This window comes from Trachemys scripta, chromosome 2, assembly GCF_013100865.1.
Source record: "Trachemys scripta elegans isolate TJP31775 chromosome 2, CAS_Tse_1.0, whole genome shotgun sequence".
Taxonomy (NCBI): Eukaryota; Metazoa; Chordata; order Testudines; family Emydidae; genus Trachemys; species Trachemys scripta.
In genome coordinates, this window is record NC_048299.1 from 91,347,828 (window position 1) to 91,365,522 (window position 17,695).

General features: G+C 43.3%; 1 protein-coding gene across 4 annotated transcripts in view; it reads right to left on the reverse strand.

The window, feature by feature from the left end:
* GLI3 (GLI family zinc finger 3) overlaps positions 1–17,695 on the reverse strand; it is a 258,797-nt gene that overhangs the window by 47,556 nt on the left and 193,546 nt on the right. For all 4 annotated transcript variants that reach the window (XM_034761252.1, XM_034761254.1, XM_034761251.1 and 1 more), the window contains one exon: positions 1,372–1,588. In XM_034761252.1, coding sequence (XP_034617143.1) covers positions 1,372–1,588 — 217 coding nt within the window. The remainder of the gene's footprint in view (positions 1–1,371; positions 1,589–17,695) is intronic.

The following is a 17,695-nucleotide window of genomic DNA, read 5'->3' on the forward strand; positions in this document are numbered from 1 at the left end:
AACTTGCAGAATAGCTGCATCATTCAAACTTGTAATGGAGCGGGGGGAAAATATAAGTGAATACACTCTGTGTAATTCATTATTATAAACCATTGTTGCTTTTGTCAGGAAGGGGAAGGGTAATAAGGAGTCAATATTCCACACAATTAGGACTTCAAAAGGTGATTACCATTTTGAAATGTGAGATCACTGTGCATTAGCTGCAATCAACATGCGAAGAATGAAAGTTAACTAACAAGAAGGACTTTATATTTTATTTTACATTTGTAGATAGAATCTCAAAATTTTTCTGAGAATTATAATGGTGGAATAAGGAGAAGATCTGAGAGCTAATACAAAACCATAGGCCAAAAAATCTTGGGAGAAACTCCTGGCTCCACTGTAGTCAATAGCAAAACTTCCACTGATATTTGTGGGGCCAGGATTTCACCTCTTGTATCTCAGGCTGTTGTCAGGGCCGGTCTTAGGGAAAATGGCCCCTGCCCCCACTGCATCCTTCCCATTGCCACAAGCTCCCTTCCGCAGCCTCATATCCCAGGCCTTCCCTGCCCCTTGACCACGGCGCCTCCCTGACCACGGTGCCCTGGGAAGTTGCTCATGTTGCCCACCCGTAAGGCTGTTCTGAATACTAGGACCTGCAAGTGGATCTGCTGGGTGCATCTCTGAACCTGCCTGGAGCCCCATTAAAATCAACGGGGGCGCTGCAAGGATTTGTCCAGGTAGATCCACTTGCAGGATTTAGCTTCAAGTTTTGCAGCACCCAGAACAATAAGGAACCAATCCTAGGCCATGCTAAAAACAAATCATGATTAATAACAATAAACCATAATGAATCCAAAACATCAGCCTGATTCACTACTGCACTACTCCAGTTATGTGTCAGTTCAACTACAATGATGGATCCAGGTCCAGTGAATCAAACTCTGCATTAATCAGCAAAAACCTTAAGTAATCAGTGGAGTTTCTCTGGATTTACACTGTGCAGCAGAGTAGACTGTCCCCCTACATCTGTACAGTCATTATATTTAGCCTGATTTGGGAATGAGCACTTCCTATCTTTAAAATGCTGTGGCTCCTACCTGCTTTCCCTCCTCCCCCATTCCCCACCTGGATTAAGTTGTCTGATTCAGGCGAGACAGTTGGGAACGAGGAGTCACTGAAATATTTATGAGGGACAGAAAGCATTCTACCAATCAGAAATCACAGATACACTCCTCTGATTTCTAATAAAGGATTGCAAATGCCATCGCCGCCAGAAAGTTGTTATCCAAGGTTCTCAGTGACTGTAGTGATTAATTGCTAACATGACAATGTGATTTGTTTTATTTTTTACATTAACACGGTTCAAAGGTTTCTTTTGTTTGCTCTCACCTGCGTGGACTCGGAAGGACCAGAGCTGACTTGGACAGGGTTCAGGACACTAGGGATGCCTGGGATAGGTCTCTGGGTAGGAAAAGTTGGGGCAGGATGGATGAGTGGAGGGCTGTGTCCAAAGGCCGAACCTAGGGTTTGCTGACGACTTATAATTTGCTGATGCATTTGCTGGAGGGATACTGGTGTGGGAGGGTAAGTGAAACTCAGAGCAGGACTGAAACAAAAAAAGAGATGAGGACCATTGTTGTGTTGAGTTGTACAGGTAGTTTACATTTCCCGCTATTAAAGTAGCATAGGCAAAAAGCTACCCCTTTCCCTCTCTTTCTGTTCTTCCTCCCACACCCCCAACAAATTACAAACATTGCTACTAAATCCAAAGCTGGGTTAAATTGATTACTGAGAGCAAAAACGATATTATAGCAAAATATAATGTTTCTACCTTTCCATTAAAAAGACTCTCATTTACCAACAATACACAGAAAGTGCCTGACATAAAATTCAGGAAATCTGAAATAAGAGGCAAGCAGTTCAATAACAGCTATTTATTACAATAACAAACTTTATATAAAGAAAAAGAATGGGCGATTACATGTTTTCTAGTACTTTTATTGATAAGTGGTGCTGTATGTTCTCGTGTATGAAGCAATTCCTTTAATCTTGGCTCATGCTATGCTCGTTCATATGTCTCCAGATCTTATTACAAGAGGAGAGAAAATCAATTGGTTAAATGTGTTTTGAACAACACGCTTGTCATATCACTCATTTGTTTGTAAAGATGGAAAGCTCAGTTCATCCAGAATGTCACCTAAAGAATTTCCATCAGTGCCGTTTGGTTACAGAAACTGATGGATTAACCTTTCCCCTCTGAAATTGGTGATCAATGTGTTTCAATGTAGAAATATTCCAATGGGAAAGCACGTCTCCCTCTTCTAGTTAAACAACACTAAATGTCTATTAAAGCCCATTATGCATGCTAATACCTGTCATCACTTCATTACCCCGCTGTATTTCCCAGACTACAGTGAGTTCTGAGGAAATTACACTGCAGTCTAAAGACCTCTCTACTAGTAGGTAGTGCCAAATCATTTTTTGGTGCCATGCTTCAGAAATGAATTGTTTGGCGCTAAATCCTCTGACAAGGCCATGGGATATTCTTGCAAGCACTTGCCAGTAGTTTACAATCACACTGGCCAAACAAAACAAAACAAAACATGACAAAAAAGCGTATTCACAAAAAATGTATTTTTAATTTTTTTTCTTTCTCTTAAAAAGAATCAATTAAAAGAGCCTGGCAAATTAAAAACATTTGGGCACGTGCGTGTGTAAAAAAAAATAACTTGCAAGAATCAAGGTTTCTTGTAATGTCAAAGGTGGATTTAATGCAAATTTAAAATCTGGAGTCTTAATTACTGTTACTGTTAAGCACATTAACTGAAAACATTGAGATAAAAATAATTCAAATCATTTCAACCATTTTCAGTAATAATTCTACAGATGGTCTGTGTTCATTAATCTGACTATACATTTTGTCTGTTTGACTACAATCCATAAAGAGACGGCTTCAATGTGATTACATTACTATTATTCCTGGTGAGAACTCCGCATTACAATAGTTTCCCCATTTAGGACAGAATATCATTAAGAATACCCTGGGAGAATTTTACCAGTCTTTGAGGAACTCTCTTTTCATTTTGCATTGTATTCTTTTAATAAAGGGAGGCAGGAACGTAGTGAAAACAGTAATTGTTCACAGCAAGAGTTACGGAGAAATCAGTAATAATATTCAGTTATTGCAGCCCTATAGTCCCTGCCAGTGGTCCTGTAAGCAACCATGAATGATTACAGCACGACTTAGCTAAGGTAGCCACTATGGATGATTGATAGGACATTAATCAAAAGATGCATATCAGGCTCAGAATTTGTTCACAAGATTTCTTCTAATAGCTGATTTCATGTTCACTGAGCTCTATGCCAGTTTGTTCAATTTATTCTTCAGTGTACAAGCCATTCATCAAAGAACATGATGATTTAACACCCCTTTTCCCTTTTAGTGAACACACATTACTAAGTGTAACTACACTGTTCTGTTCATTAAAAATAACATACAATTACAATGTCACACACCAGTCTGAAACAGCAGCTGTGTATCCCTACTATGCATTTATGTTTCTATAGATACTACAAATTAATCAGGTGGAGGTCCAAAGTCACACCTAGCCCAAAAACTAGGTGGTACAGTACCAAGGATGCTACCCAGTTCTTCTGGGTCAACAAATGCAATACTCAAATAATTTGAATTAAGTGCTTGGTATTTTATTGCTTGTGTGTTCTGGGAATAAATAATAATATTTACTTAATATGTATGGACACAAATGGCTTGATCCTCTTCTCACCTGCACCAGTTTAAATAAAAATTAACTTCAATGGGAGCTGCAAGTGCTCAGCACACTTGGAAATCCAGCCACTTAGGTGTTTAAATATAAATTTAGGAACCTAATTTTAGGCACCCCGGTTTGAAAACTTCGGTCACTATACGTTAGGTTCTACATGCTAAAAAAAAGTATTCTTAGTTTTAATCCACAAGATATTAATGGCTGAAATCTGTTCTCAAAAACTTATATGTTGCTGCCTTTGACACATGGTCACCTCTGACCTAGAGTGAAATTTCGCCCTAAAAGAAATGGTGCATAAAAGATCTCTTACAATCAGTTCTTTTGGACAGCCTGCAATCCAAACAGGGATTCCGTTGATGAGGTAGTATGGCTGTTGTGATATCAGTACCTTGAGACACCATCAGTAGAATGTCAAGGTCGGACCTTTGGATCTGGATCTTTGTGGGATAGTAAAGAAACTGCAAGACCACCACTAGCGAGCTCTACTTGCACTCAGTGCTCCTGAGCAACTTGTTCACTTATACTTATTGGAGCTCAGTAAATAACATTTGTAATATTCTCTAGTTAATCCCTCCAAAGAGAGGATCACACACCTAAGTAGGACCTTCTTTTAGCCAACCATTACCAGGTTCCACTTCCCATTTCACATAAATGACAACACAAACATTGTATCTAACTTCCAACTTGAATATGCCTTTTAAACTAATGGACACTGCTCCAAATCTGGAAAGATTCCCAATGGTTTGTTGCATGCAGTCAGACAGTGCTACTACATTTTATATTGGTGTTCCCCAATGTAATAATATTAAAAATAATACCACCTAGCTCTTACATAGCACTTTTCATCAGTGGATCTCATTATGGAAATGGGCGCTTTAAAAAGGAAACAGCAGATGTATTGTATACTTTTTTCTCCCAAGTACAATTCAAAGATGGCCCTAGCTGCCACCCACCAGTAAGATGAATGAAAATGATAAACCCTAGCCTACAGAGATGTTCTCTTTCTTCGCATCTGCTTTGACTAACCCACACACATTATCAAAGAGAAGGCTTTATTCCTACATCCATGTAACTGTAAAATATCCAGCATGAATAATGCAAATGACGTACAATGGCCACCATGTTGTCCCATAAGGCCCCCTGTATTCACCCCACTTTCTTCAAATAGAGGGCATGACTTGTTGACTTAACTCTTTCACAGCAATATACCTAAACTTGGCATTTCAAAGTTGTTTGCCAGATTGCAAGTTGGACAGCCAATTAGCAGAATGGCAGACAAAACAGACTCTTTTCCCATCTTCGTAGCAAGTGGTATTCATTGGAAGGTAGCAATAGCATAAGAAGCTCTAAAAAAAAAACCAAAAAAAACAAAAAAAACACCTCAACAGGGGAGTGAGGCTAGAAAGAGGAAGAATCCTTGTCTCTGTATTTTCTCCCTTTTATTCAGGACCCTACTACAAGAACTGAGAATAAGATATCATGATTTTCATGTGCTGCCTGACAACACATATTCCACCCAGTAGCAGAAGAACACAAAGATGGGCCCCAGTGCAGGTTTTTATTGTGGACTTTCTCCCTGAAATTTGAATTATACACATCAAACATGGTGATTCAACTGTTCAGGACTTCATAACATTTCATTCTCAAAATGTTAAACTGTTTCAGATAAGCTACAAGACTATAAAACACTAAAGTTTTCTACTCACATATTTGCCCCCCTCCATAAGGGTCCAACAGGAGAGTGGAGGTTTCAGAGCTAAAATTCCAGACTCTCCAGCCACATATGAACAACTGGGGGGGAGGGATCGTAAGCCAAGACCCCTCCCCCCAACACACACACCCATACAAACACACAGCCCCTGGGTAAGAGTGTGTGGGGGGGGCAATTTGGAGGCCAGGAAGTGAAGTGTGGAGATGGGAGAGGCCGGGGGTTTGGTGAGGAAGGAGTTGGGAGTTCTGGAAAGGAACCGGGGAGCAGAAGGGTGTAGGCATTCAGTGTGAGACTGGAGGAATGATATAAGGACAGAGGAGTCTGGGGGATGGGGCTGAAATCTGAAGTCCCCAAAAACAAAGAGCCCAGACAGACAGCCCATGAGGGGCAGAGGGTAAAGTGGGGGTTTGGGGGAAGGGGTTGGGGACAGAAGGGGCTGGGGATGCGTGGCTGGCATGAGAAAGCTGGAATCACACAGCTGTGAGGAAGGGTAAATCGGAGAGGAGCTGGAGGGAGCAGGACAGGAAGTATGGAAGATGTGGTGTCGCCAGGCTGTAGCGTGGGGATACATCAAGGGGTGGTACTTACGAGAGTACGTGATACCAACTACTCTCTTCTGGCTCCTATCCCACAGGGCTGGCTGGGCTCGGCTTCCCGCTCAGGGCATCACAACCTGGCTGACTGGGCCAAATCTGTGGGAGTGGTGTTGCATGGAGTCACCCCCTGGGTACACGGGGTCACAATACCACTCAGATTTGGCCTGGCCAGCCCCCCATCATCAGGATGGAGGGGCAGCTGGGTGAAACCTGAGCAGCACTGCAACCATGTGCACCAAGTTGCAACACCCAGAGAGAAGAACTGAGCCCTTTTGCGCATTCTGGTAACCCTAGTTTGGGTTGTAACCCATAGGTTCAGAAACCCTGCTCTAAGCTGAATGGACCCCTGTGCACCTGCACCAGCTATTTCTCTACCAGTGATTCCACTCCCTCAGTCTCCAAAATTCAGGCATCTCAGACTGAAACAACCAGTAGTTAATGAGGCAGCCTAGGAAGAAGGGGTATCAATTAGTTAGTAGATCTCAGTGGAACTACTCAAAAATGGCAACCTCTGTAGAGCCATGAAGTTGACATCCTAACTAGCTCAGACTCCTGCCTCAGAACAATTCTCTCCAACTGTTTCTGAAGACCACTTTATAGACAAGATGACCTGGCTGGGCTCAAGGTCGCCTTTACATAAGATGCTGTCATCAGGAGGGTTTGGCTGATCTTTATGATTTAAAAAAGGGTGGAATGGAAGCAGAAAGGATGAGAGGGATCTTAGAGAACAGAGAGTAGCAGCTCTTTTGCCGTCTTTGAGAAATCACTTAGACTGCTGAACAATACAGTTGATGGTGAAGTCAAAAAAAATCTGGATACACAAAATTGCTAATGCTGAATGAGAATCTGGAATGAATTTCCTGAATCTTAATTAGCATGTCGCAAGTTTAACAAGTTCAGTAATCCAGCCTCTCATTGCTTTCTCTTATTGCAGGGGGATCAAGGCAAGGCTACTGACTTTGTTCCTGTTGTCCTTTCAAAACAACACCCTCCAAATCATCTGGTTCATCTCATCTGTCCCTACCAGGGGCCAAGACAAAATGTTTGCATGGTTGAAAGACCTCACACCACGCTCATACTTTTCCATTATGGTGCTTTTGTTCTCAAGGAACTCTTTCAGTGAAGGCCGTGTGTAGCACGTTTTGATGCAGAAGCCCTTCACTCTCCTGCCTAAAAAAAAAAATCACTCTATTACTAGAGTTGTCTTCCACCTCCCCTTTCATCACCCTATTCTTCCTGGTTGCTTAGTATCTGCAATGTCTTCTTAAAGACTGCTGTGATTTTTCGTAAGGTTTGTTCTCTCGCTGTTGTAATTCCATATCATGTAATATATTGTGTGTGTTTTTAAAGCATTCCTTTTGGTAATAATCCACAAGGCACTAAAGCAGTGGTCCCCAAACAGTGGGGCATGCCCCCCTAGGAGGTGCAGAGGCATGTTTGGGGGGCCATGCAGCAGGGCATGGGCCAGCCTCGATGGGAGATGGGAGGAGTGCCACCCAGCCATGCTCTGCCCCCAACACAGCTCTGGCCCCAGCCCAGCTCTGCCTCTAAGCACACCTCCTCCCTCATCCCAGTTCAGCCCCCAGCTCCGCTTTCAGCCCAAGCTCCCCGGCTGAGCCAACTGTGCAGTAATGGAGGGGGGTTGCGGACAGATTCCATTACTGGTCGGGGGGAGAGGGGATGGGACAGGAAAAGTTTGGGCACCACTGCACTGACTAAAAGTCCTGCTTGAGGTAATAACAACAGTACTTTACACTTACATAGCACTTTCCATGTTCAAAGCATTGTACCAATATTGATTACATCTAGCTGCATAACCCTAGTGCACATAGGCCGGGAGCAACAGGGAACTTTTAAAAAACAAATCCCAAGAATATCCTCCAGGGGCAAGCTTGTGGCTGGTCTATGGGGCTGTGCAAAGAGCTCTCACTCCTGCTCAGTGGACTACCACAATCCCAGGTCCAGGTACTCCCTTACCAAAGGACCTAATACCAGCCATGCCACTATACACCCTAGTGTAGATGGGCAGTGATGGGGCCATGCCTTAGTCTTTCAGCCAGCAGACTGAAGGCAGCATGTAGAGGAGCTCACAGTCATTCAGAGACGTTGTAATCAAGGCCATGTAGTTTCCCAGTGCCCTCTAAGTCAATCTGGCTATCTCAGATAGAATGGCTTGGCGAGCTGTCTCCGGGGCAGAATCCTTCTCATTCCCAATGACCCAGGCTGTGACTTAACCTTTTATATCTGTGTTGATACTGTGTACTTTATTACACCTTGTGAATAGAAACCAAGGCGAGAGTAGAATCTGATCAGATAGTGAAGAAGAAGCATGGATACCGCTCATGCAACAGGCCTCAATGAAGTTTTAGTAAATGTTAACTGACCCATTACCCCTATTAAATGGGGAATGCCTTTAATGGCTGGTTAAATTAGAGTACTTGGAAACTGAAGGTATTTTAGTGGATCCTGAACATTCAGCCACAACTTGTGCATTCAAATGCTGATATCACAGATTACCTACGTAGAGTATACATGCTGTGATTTGGGTTCCCTATAGACCAATGGTGGGTAACCTGTAGCCCATCAGGATAATCTGCTGGCGGGCCGCGAGACAGTATTTACATTGACTGTCTGGAGGCATGGCTGCCTGCATCTCCCTGTGGCTGCGGTTCGCCGTTCTTATCCATTGGGAGCTGCGGGAAGCGGCGCGGGTCACAGGGACGTGCTGCGGCCACTGGGAGTTGCAGGTGGCCGTGCCTGCAGACGGTCAATGTGAACACTGTCTCGCAGCCCGCCAGAGGATTACTCTGACAGGCCAGAGGTTGCCCATCACTGCTATAGACTATGTGTGATGGGATACACTGTATACACACACACACACACACACACACACATATATATACATAGGCAATTGGTGTCTTTTAGTAAATGCTGTGTACCAAGTTAAGTGAGAAAAAATCTAATGAAAATGATGGACACATTTTATATGAGTTAGCCCCACAGTGTTCTTTAAAACTATTTTTAAAATTGCTGTGCATGGGTGGTGTTGGATTACTCCATGCTAACATTACTAATGTTACTGGGTATAATTCAATGTAACCTGACTCACGGCTGAACGGTGTATAAGAAATGTGTTGTTGCTATTTTATGACTGTTTAAAACAGGCAAAAAGGGACAGGACGGTTTGAAAATGAAAAGAATCGCAAAATCTGAGCCAGTTTTTCTAGCTTTGAGAGTGTTAAACATCTACCGCCAAAGAGCTAAGGTACCTGTTTTCCAAGACTGAACAAGTAGCTAAATACAGATTATACAGACAATAAGAAATAAAATAAAAATCTCACAAGTGAAAAAAGAAGGCTCCTGTTACTATAGACCCTGCAGAGTGGTTGGGTCAGCCAATCCTTGCATGCATGCATCAAGGGAAAAGTTAAAAAATATGACTTAAGTCTGCAGAACATTTTAATCTTTTCACAGATTTAATCACTTTTAATTCTAAAATTTATCAATTGTGGCAGACCTAAAAGTATTGGTGTAAAAAAGTCTCCTAAAAGTAGTTATCTCTGAGAGCTAGAAATCCAAAACTATTCAAAACCAATGACTGTTTTCAAAAGTGACTAATGATTTTGGATGCCTTGATTTTTAGGCAATCTTGGCGATAATAAATAGCATTCACATAAATATGAATAAAGCACAGGTCTCTTTCTTCACAGTGCATGGTAAAGAAGAGAAAATATATACCACTGGATGCAGGGTTATTCCTATTTTGGTTGTAGAATTAATATTTAATATTTTTCTAAAATTCTGTGAGAGAGGGAAAAGAAGAGAAAGGAAAGAAAAAGATGAATGTCTGTACAGTAAAACCAAGGGGAAACTATGTAGAGTTTGTCTTTTTTCTATTGACCTTTTTTTTGGGGGGTGGGGTTGTGGAAGGGTTAGAAAACTCTGTAGTAACTGTACTTTAACTTGCAATGATATTTCAAATCTAATGACAAAAAAAATCTCAGTGACATTTATTTTTCAATATTCTTTCTTTCTTTCTTCCCCACTCTCTAAAGTTTCAAACACCCTGCACTGGAGGTAAAACAGGGCAATGAACTACATTGCAATTACATGAGCACATCAAATTTTAAGGAACTGACTTCAAGAAGAAGAAAAACAGACATTATAATCAAAACCAAACTTTGTGGCTACTTTGTGGCTGTCCTATTAACAAGGTTATCCAGTTTCTAGACACAGCTGTGGATTTTGCCACAAAACAGCTGTGACTCAAAGTTAGGAAAATTCTTTCCTTTTTTATATACGTTGTTTATGTACATATAGATAGACAGAGAGATATACTTATCGTTGGACCGCAATTTGACAAAGATCATGGTGTACACCCAAAACCTTCATAAAACAGACAGCTGGTTGACTTCGCCAAGGTCAGCCATCTCAGCAGGACTTATTTACATAAAAGCTTGCAGTATAGCCATAAGTCTATGCATATATATGTTCTGCTGAGCTTGCCAGTCGTGGGGAAGCTGGCTGCTTCTCTCTCTAAGCTCTACTCCTGTAGAATGCCTAAAGTTTGTACAGCACAGCTTCCATCCAGTAGTTTTAGTTATTTTAAAAATAATAAATTGCATAGCATTATGACTGGCAATATTATACCATGGATGGGTGTGGTACTGATAAAGCTACATATTTTGTCACACTATCTTCTACTGTTGCATAAAGACCCGAGGACAATGAAACTGAGGTAGGCAGGATTCAGTGAACTAACAAAGTAGAGCTGCCTGCATGTTGGGTGAAACCCTGGCTCCATTAGAGTCAACAAAAACTTGGCCATTAACTTCAGTGAAGCCAAGATTCACCCCTCATTTTGAATCTGGATGTAGTCTTTTTATGCATTGTTAAGGGATCTTGATACAATTGCAACTGAATACTCTTCGTGCCTTAGGAATGAACTGAGGCAGTGATTCAGAAAAGCATCCCTATGACAGCACCGAAGCACATGCAGCTAGTCTGATCTGGTAGTGCTTTACCCCCACTTTGCTCAGGTTACATGGTAAAAGGCAGTGGAGAAGAAGGCCCTGCATGCTTAAGTGTGTAATGAACATGTACTCTCAACAGGGTGTTTTTCACTGGAATTGTCTCAGGTCTGAAGTTGGCTTAACGGAGTTGCATGGATGAAAGTGAATGTCGAATTGGACCCATTGTCCACAAATTATTTCTCTGCATATTGAGGGAGTTTAAATCCATAAATGAATACTAAAAGTGGCTGTTATCATCTTATTTAAAGCAGCACAATATACACATGTACCTATGAGACATCTGTTTCTTTTCTGTGCCCCTAGATCTTGAAAATGACTATACTGGTTTAAACTAAACCTTTTATTTACAATATATTACACACTACTAGCCCAAAGTGAGTTTTGATGTCTGACTTGTAAAGATCGAAAAATAAAGATGAATAATAATATGGCAAAACACCTTTAAAACTTGTAGAGTTAACAAAGTCTCTTACCTGGTGTGTGAGTGTGTCTTTCTATCTATGCAAACAATAAGATCTGTGCAACCTCCTGCATTAAGTGATTCTTGTCAAAGTATTCCAAACATACTGTGTTCCACTTGTTCATTTCCAAACATATTCTAGAATTCTGTCCAGCCTTTTATCAGCTTCAGTAAGCAACATATTTTTTTTCAGATGTGATGATGCATAAGGAACGAGACACAGAATATAGATAATATTATAATGCCATCAGTAGTAGGGCCTCCTCTGGAATTCTGTGTGAAGTACTGCTCACCCCATTTCCAAACGGATACTGTAGAACAACAGGGATTTCAGAGAAATCCAACAAGAATGATCAAGGGCCTGGGAAAACTCTCATAAGAGAGATTGAAAATAATCTTTACTTTACAAAAGAGACAAATAAGAGGAGGTGAGATAAAAGTATATAAAATAATTACATGGAGAAGGTAGACTAGGAACCTCTGTTCTCCGTGTCTCATAACACAGGAGTGGAGGAAACACTTTTTTCCACTCAGTACATAAATAGCCTGTGGATCTCACCACTGCAGGATGTTGTTGAGGCCAAGAACTTAGTAGGATTCAAAGAGAGATTGGATGTTTATGAGGATAACATGAATATCCAGTGTTATAATATTTAATGCTAAAAATAATTTTAAAAGGGATATAATATCTCATGCTTCATGATGTTCACCCACCTCTAACTGTGAGGGATTTGGGAACTTCATTGAGGACAGATTATCCTCTGAGATGGCCTCACTTTCGGTCCACGTTACTCTCATTTGCATCATCTCTCTCTCGGTCTCCGCTTTCCAGTTGATTTGTGTCCCTCTTTATGTGTGTAGAGGGAAACTGATCTTTGGCATCCAGGTCTTTCCCCATGTGCCGGCCAAAGGGAAACTAATATGTGATCATATGAATTTAATCAATTTCCCATTACAGTTATTTCTCTCTCTCTCTCTCTCTATATATATATATATACATACATACATATATAATTCTAGTCAGTTTCCCTCTTCTAGTATTTTACACAAGGAGCTTAAATGCAAAGGGAAAATTATTAGGAATCTATTCAGTTGTGCCTTGTAGAAGCACAAGCCCTACCCTCCACTGCTACAGCTCATTCCCCCTTTGCCCCCCAGCCCCTTCTCCTACTGCTCAAACTTACACTACAGTTCAGCTTGCCTTTCCCCCCACTACTTAAATCTTCTCCAAGGATGTTCAGCTTCACTTCAGCCTAGCAGCAAAGTGATATTAACCAGATCATGCAAACTCTGGCTATAATTAACCCGATCTTGTTAATTTCACTTTTCTGCTCCAATCACATATACAACTGAGGGGCAGAGGAGCAGATCCTGGGGGGAAAGAGCTGCTGTGTTTTCTCAGCTCCTTGCAATCATTGGAAAAGATCCCAGATGACTCCTAAACAAATACAAAAATCAATTTTAAGGTTGGTTATGTGGCCAAATTCCGCCCTCAGTTACACTTGTTAGATGCAGAGTAACTCCGTCATGGTCAGTGGAGCTACTCCTGATTGAAGCAAGTGCAACTGAGAGGAGGGTTTGGCCCAGATGCTGAAGAGTGACTGGGCAAAAATGGTACCATAAGAATGGCCATACTGGATCACACCAATGGTCCCTCTAGCCCAGTATCCTGTCTTCTGACAGTGGCCAGTACCAGATGCTTCAGAGGGAGTGAACACAACAGGGCAATTTGTTGAGTGATCCATCCCCTGTAGCACAAACCTAGCTTCTAGCAGTCAGAGGTTTAGGGACACCCAGGGCATGGGGTTGCATCCCTGACCATCTTGGCTAGTAACTACTGATGGACCTATCCTCCATGAACTTATCTAATTCTTTTTTTAACTTTTGGCCTTCACAACATCCCTTGGCAATGAGTTAAACAGGTTGACTGTGTGTTGTCTGAAGTAGTACTTCCTTACACTTGTTTTAAACCTACTGCGTGTGGATTTTATTTGATGACCCTTGGTGCCATAAGGATGCTAGGGGCTCTGTGCTAACAGTGATTTCTGGATGCTAAAAAAGCAATGTTCTAACATTTTAGGTTTATTAAATACCCCATAACCTTTTGGAAAAGAGTAGAGTTGGCAACCTTAATGTCATGGGAAGTGACTACCACCTCCAAGCCCATCCTACTAGGCCACACTGCCTCTCAGCAAGAAGTGTTACAGCAGTTCAACATCTAATAATTGTTCAAATAGTAGATACTACATATAAGTGCATCCCGACAAACAATTTATAATAGGGGTACTGCATTGCATGACTGAGGAAGGTAACCAAATAAAGGATTATCCTCATTGGATGTTGTTTCATTTGGCTCCTTTGTGCATAATTCTTTCCAGCTGCAATGTAAAACAGGCATTTTCAAATTTACAAAGTAGCAGTTCTAGCTGGTGAGCTAAAGGAGAATCTCCATTAGCTATCAACAATAGCAATAGCAACATCTTCTTTCAAGTGTGCAGCTAGTAGACAGGATAGAGTATTGCATTGCCAGCTGACAATGACAAGACAAGCCATAACCTATGCTTATTGTGCTAAAATATTATTTATTTTTTGTACTGCAGTAGCATCTAGTATCCCCATAATATGGACTTCATTGGGCTAGGCACTGCAGACCAAAGACAGACCAAAAAGATGGGGCTTTTTTCATTGTTATTTTATCCCCAACCTCCCAATCCCCCCCCCCCCCCACACACACAGTTTGTTTCATCTACATGTTGTAACCTACAATGTAAGTTCTTTAGGGAAGCACATGTACTTTTAAATGTTTGTGCAGTGTCTAGCACAGTGGGGCCTGGTTCTGCATTGGAACCCTAAGGCACTGTCTTAATACAAACCGTGCATGAATGTGCATGCGTGCGCACACACACGAACACACACTCACACACACACACACCCCAATATCAAAAGAATGTTAAGGTTGCAAAGTCAAACACTCAAAAGTAGGAAACGACAGAATTAAGGTTGTCTATGTAACCTTCATTCAGCCCCTTGTATGCATGCACTGTGATACAGTCATTAATAACATGAATACATACTATAAAAAGCGACAAAGAGTCCTGTGGCACCTTATAGACTAACAGACGAATTGGATGCATCTGACGAAGTGGGTATTCACCCACGAAAGCTTATGCTCCAATATGTCTGTTAGTCTATAACAGGGGTCTCAAACTCGAATCACCAAGAGGGCCACATGAGGACTCGTACGTTGGCCCGAGGGCCGCATCACCCGCCTCCTGCTGTCTCCGGCCCTGCCCCCCCACCTCCACCTCTGCCCCTGCCTGCGGGGTGAGCAGGGGGCTCAGGGCAGAGGGTTGGGGTGCAGGAGGGGTGTGGGGTGCAACAGGGGGCTCAGGGCAGGGCGTTGGGGTGCAGGAGGGAGTGTGGTGTGTGGCAGGGGGTTGGGGTGCAGCAGAAGGCTCAGGGCAGGGGGTTGGGGTGCAGGAGGGAGTGCAGGGTGTGGCAGGAGGTTGGGGTGCAGGCAGGAGGCTCAGGACAGGGAGTTGGGGTGCAGGGTTCAGGAAGGGTTCGGATTCCGGCCCGGCGCCGGTTACCTGGAGCGGCTCTGGGGTGGCAGGGGCACGCATCAGGACTAGGGTAGGCTCCCTGCCAGCCCCAGCCCTGTGCCGCTCTGCTCCGGGAAGAGGCGGGCACCGCGTCCCTGCGGCCCCGGGGGGAAGGGGAGCAGAGAGCTCCCTGCACTGCTCTTGCCTATGGGTACCTCCCCCAAAACTCCCATTGGCCACGGTTCCCCGTTCCCGGCCAATGGGAGCTTCAGGGGAGGTAATCTCAGGCAACAGCAGCACATGGAGCTCTCTGCGCCCCCTCTCCCCGGGGCCAAAGGGACACGGTGTCTGCGGCTTCCCGGAGCAGCGCGGGGCCCTCAACACCATGGGGTTGGCAAATCCGCAGGCCTGATCCAAAGCCCTGAGGGGCCGGATCCGGCCGGGGGGGGGGACAGCGGGGGGCAGCGGGGAGCTTGGCGGGCCCCAGGGAAGAACCCCGCGGGCCGCATGCTTGAGACCCCTGGTCTATAAGGTGCCACAGGACTCTTTGTCGCTTTTTACAGATCGAGACTAACACGGCTACCCCTCTGATACATGAGCACATACTGTTTTTTCCACAGGACCCCTACCTCATTCAACGCACAGGATGGACAGTGCTCACTTAATGACCAGTTATTCAATATTTAGTTCAGTGTGTGATCCCAGGCTTTATTTAGTGCACATTATTCACTGGACACAGAATTATTAATTTCCTCATCAGTTTTTCTATGGTGCGCATCACTATAGTATCTGATTTGTTCACAAATGTTAATTAAATTATGTTCTCACACACACACACACACACCCATGAGATGAGGAGATGATATTATCTGCCTTTTATAAGTGGAAAACTGAGGCAGAGAGATTAAGGTAAAAATTGTCCACTAATTTTGTGTGCCCAATTTCAAACACTTAGGGCCTGATATTTCAGAGTACTTAGCATTATAAAGAAATTTCTATGTTGAAATCACAGCTGCCATTGAGTTCTGTTGAAGCTGTGAGTGCTCAGCACTTCTGGAAATCAGACCCCAGGATCTCAAGTCAGACACTCAGAAAATGAGGACCACACAGTTAAAGGCCACCCGTGAAAAGTCTGCTTTAAGTGAGTTGCCAAGCATTACACAGGATCTCTGTGGCATAGACACAGATAGAATCCAATTATCCAGAGTAGAATTAAACTGCCTTATCCATGAAGCCATCCTTTCTATTCCTGCAGTCCCCTGCCTCATTCGCTACACACCTTCCAACTTCTGTAACAAATGAGGCAGGGGTCGTTCAGACAACAGTCTCCTTCACTTCACAACCCTGATGCATCCTCTGAATAGGTCTAATCCTGTGCACTGAATGAGGCAGGGGTCGTGTGGAAAAAACAGTATGTGATCATGTAATTAAAGATTTGTATCGTAAACACAAAGGGAGGCTTAATTCTGGCATTTGCTAATTTTGAGTGTTTTATTGTGCAACCTTAATGTTCTATTCATGTAGATTTTTTAAATGTAATTTCTTAGGTATTTTAAAGAGCAAACTACTTCTTTGTCCCAATGTACTCCCTTCAACACTGCCCCCCACCTCCTAGTCTGGCTCCTGTCCTCTTGCATTCAAGTCAGGCTGCTTCCTTCGCCAAGATGCCTGGGAACCTGCAAAGTGAATACTGAGAGCAATGGAGAGACAAGGTTCCTGCTACGAGTGATGCCCAGCACCACAGCAGCCCACAGAAGCAGTTACAGGGAAAGGCCTGATAAACCTCTATGTCCCTAGGCTGTAGCATATTCAATGCAGATGGAACCTTTGCAGAATTAAGCAGCTAAACTCTAACAAGTCTCCACTGAGCATATATGGACTGAGAGTTTTAAAAGGCTTATAACTTGGCTAAATTTGGTCAGATTGTCTCAGGAACAGCAAAAGGCACATCCCTGGCATGGGGGCAACCACCCAGACAAATTTCAAGCTCTTGTTCCAAAGCATGAAGGTGCTAGACCTGCTCAATTCTTGGAAATGGCTGGATTTTTGCTGACACTTTTTCAGAAAAATGTAGCCTCATGCAGACAACCAGCATTAAAGGTTTCATCCTGAAAGGTTTAAGATTGGCAAAGTTATAAGCAACTGAAAACAGGGTCTTATCATGAGAACCTTTGGCAAACCTTCACTAAAGGTGGCACCACCAGCTTTGCTTGTAATAATAATGTGTCTTCAACCCTGAACTATAAAACCCTTATTGCATAGGGTTACCATACGTCCGTTTTTTCCCGGACATGTCCGGCTTTTCGGCAATCAAACCCCCGTCCGGGGGGAATTGCCAAAAAGCCGAACATGTCCGGGAAAAATACCGGCCGGGCACTTCCTCTCCCATGGCTGCTCTGCTCCTCCCCTGACTCAGACTTTGGCTCTGTTTAAGAGCCAAGCTGCCCGAGCCAGCGCTACCGGCTTTGGGCAGCCCCTGTGCCTCCAGACCCCGAGTTGCTGGCCGGGCACTTCCCTTTCCGGGCTCCAGCTGCTCTGCTCCGGCGGCGCAGGGTCCGGAGGCACGGGGGCTTGCCCGAAGCCCAT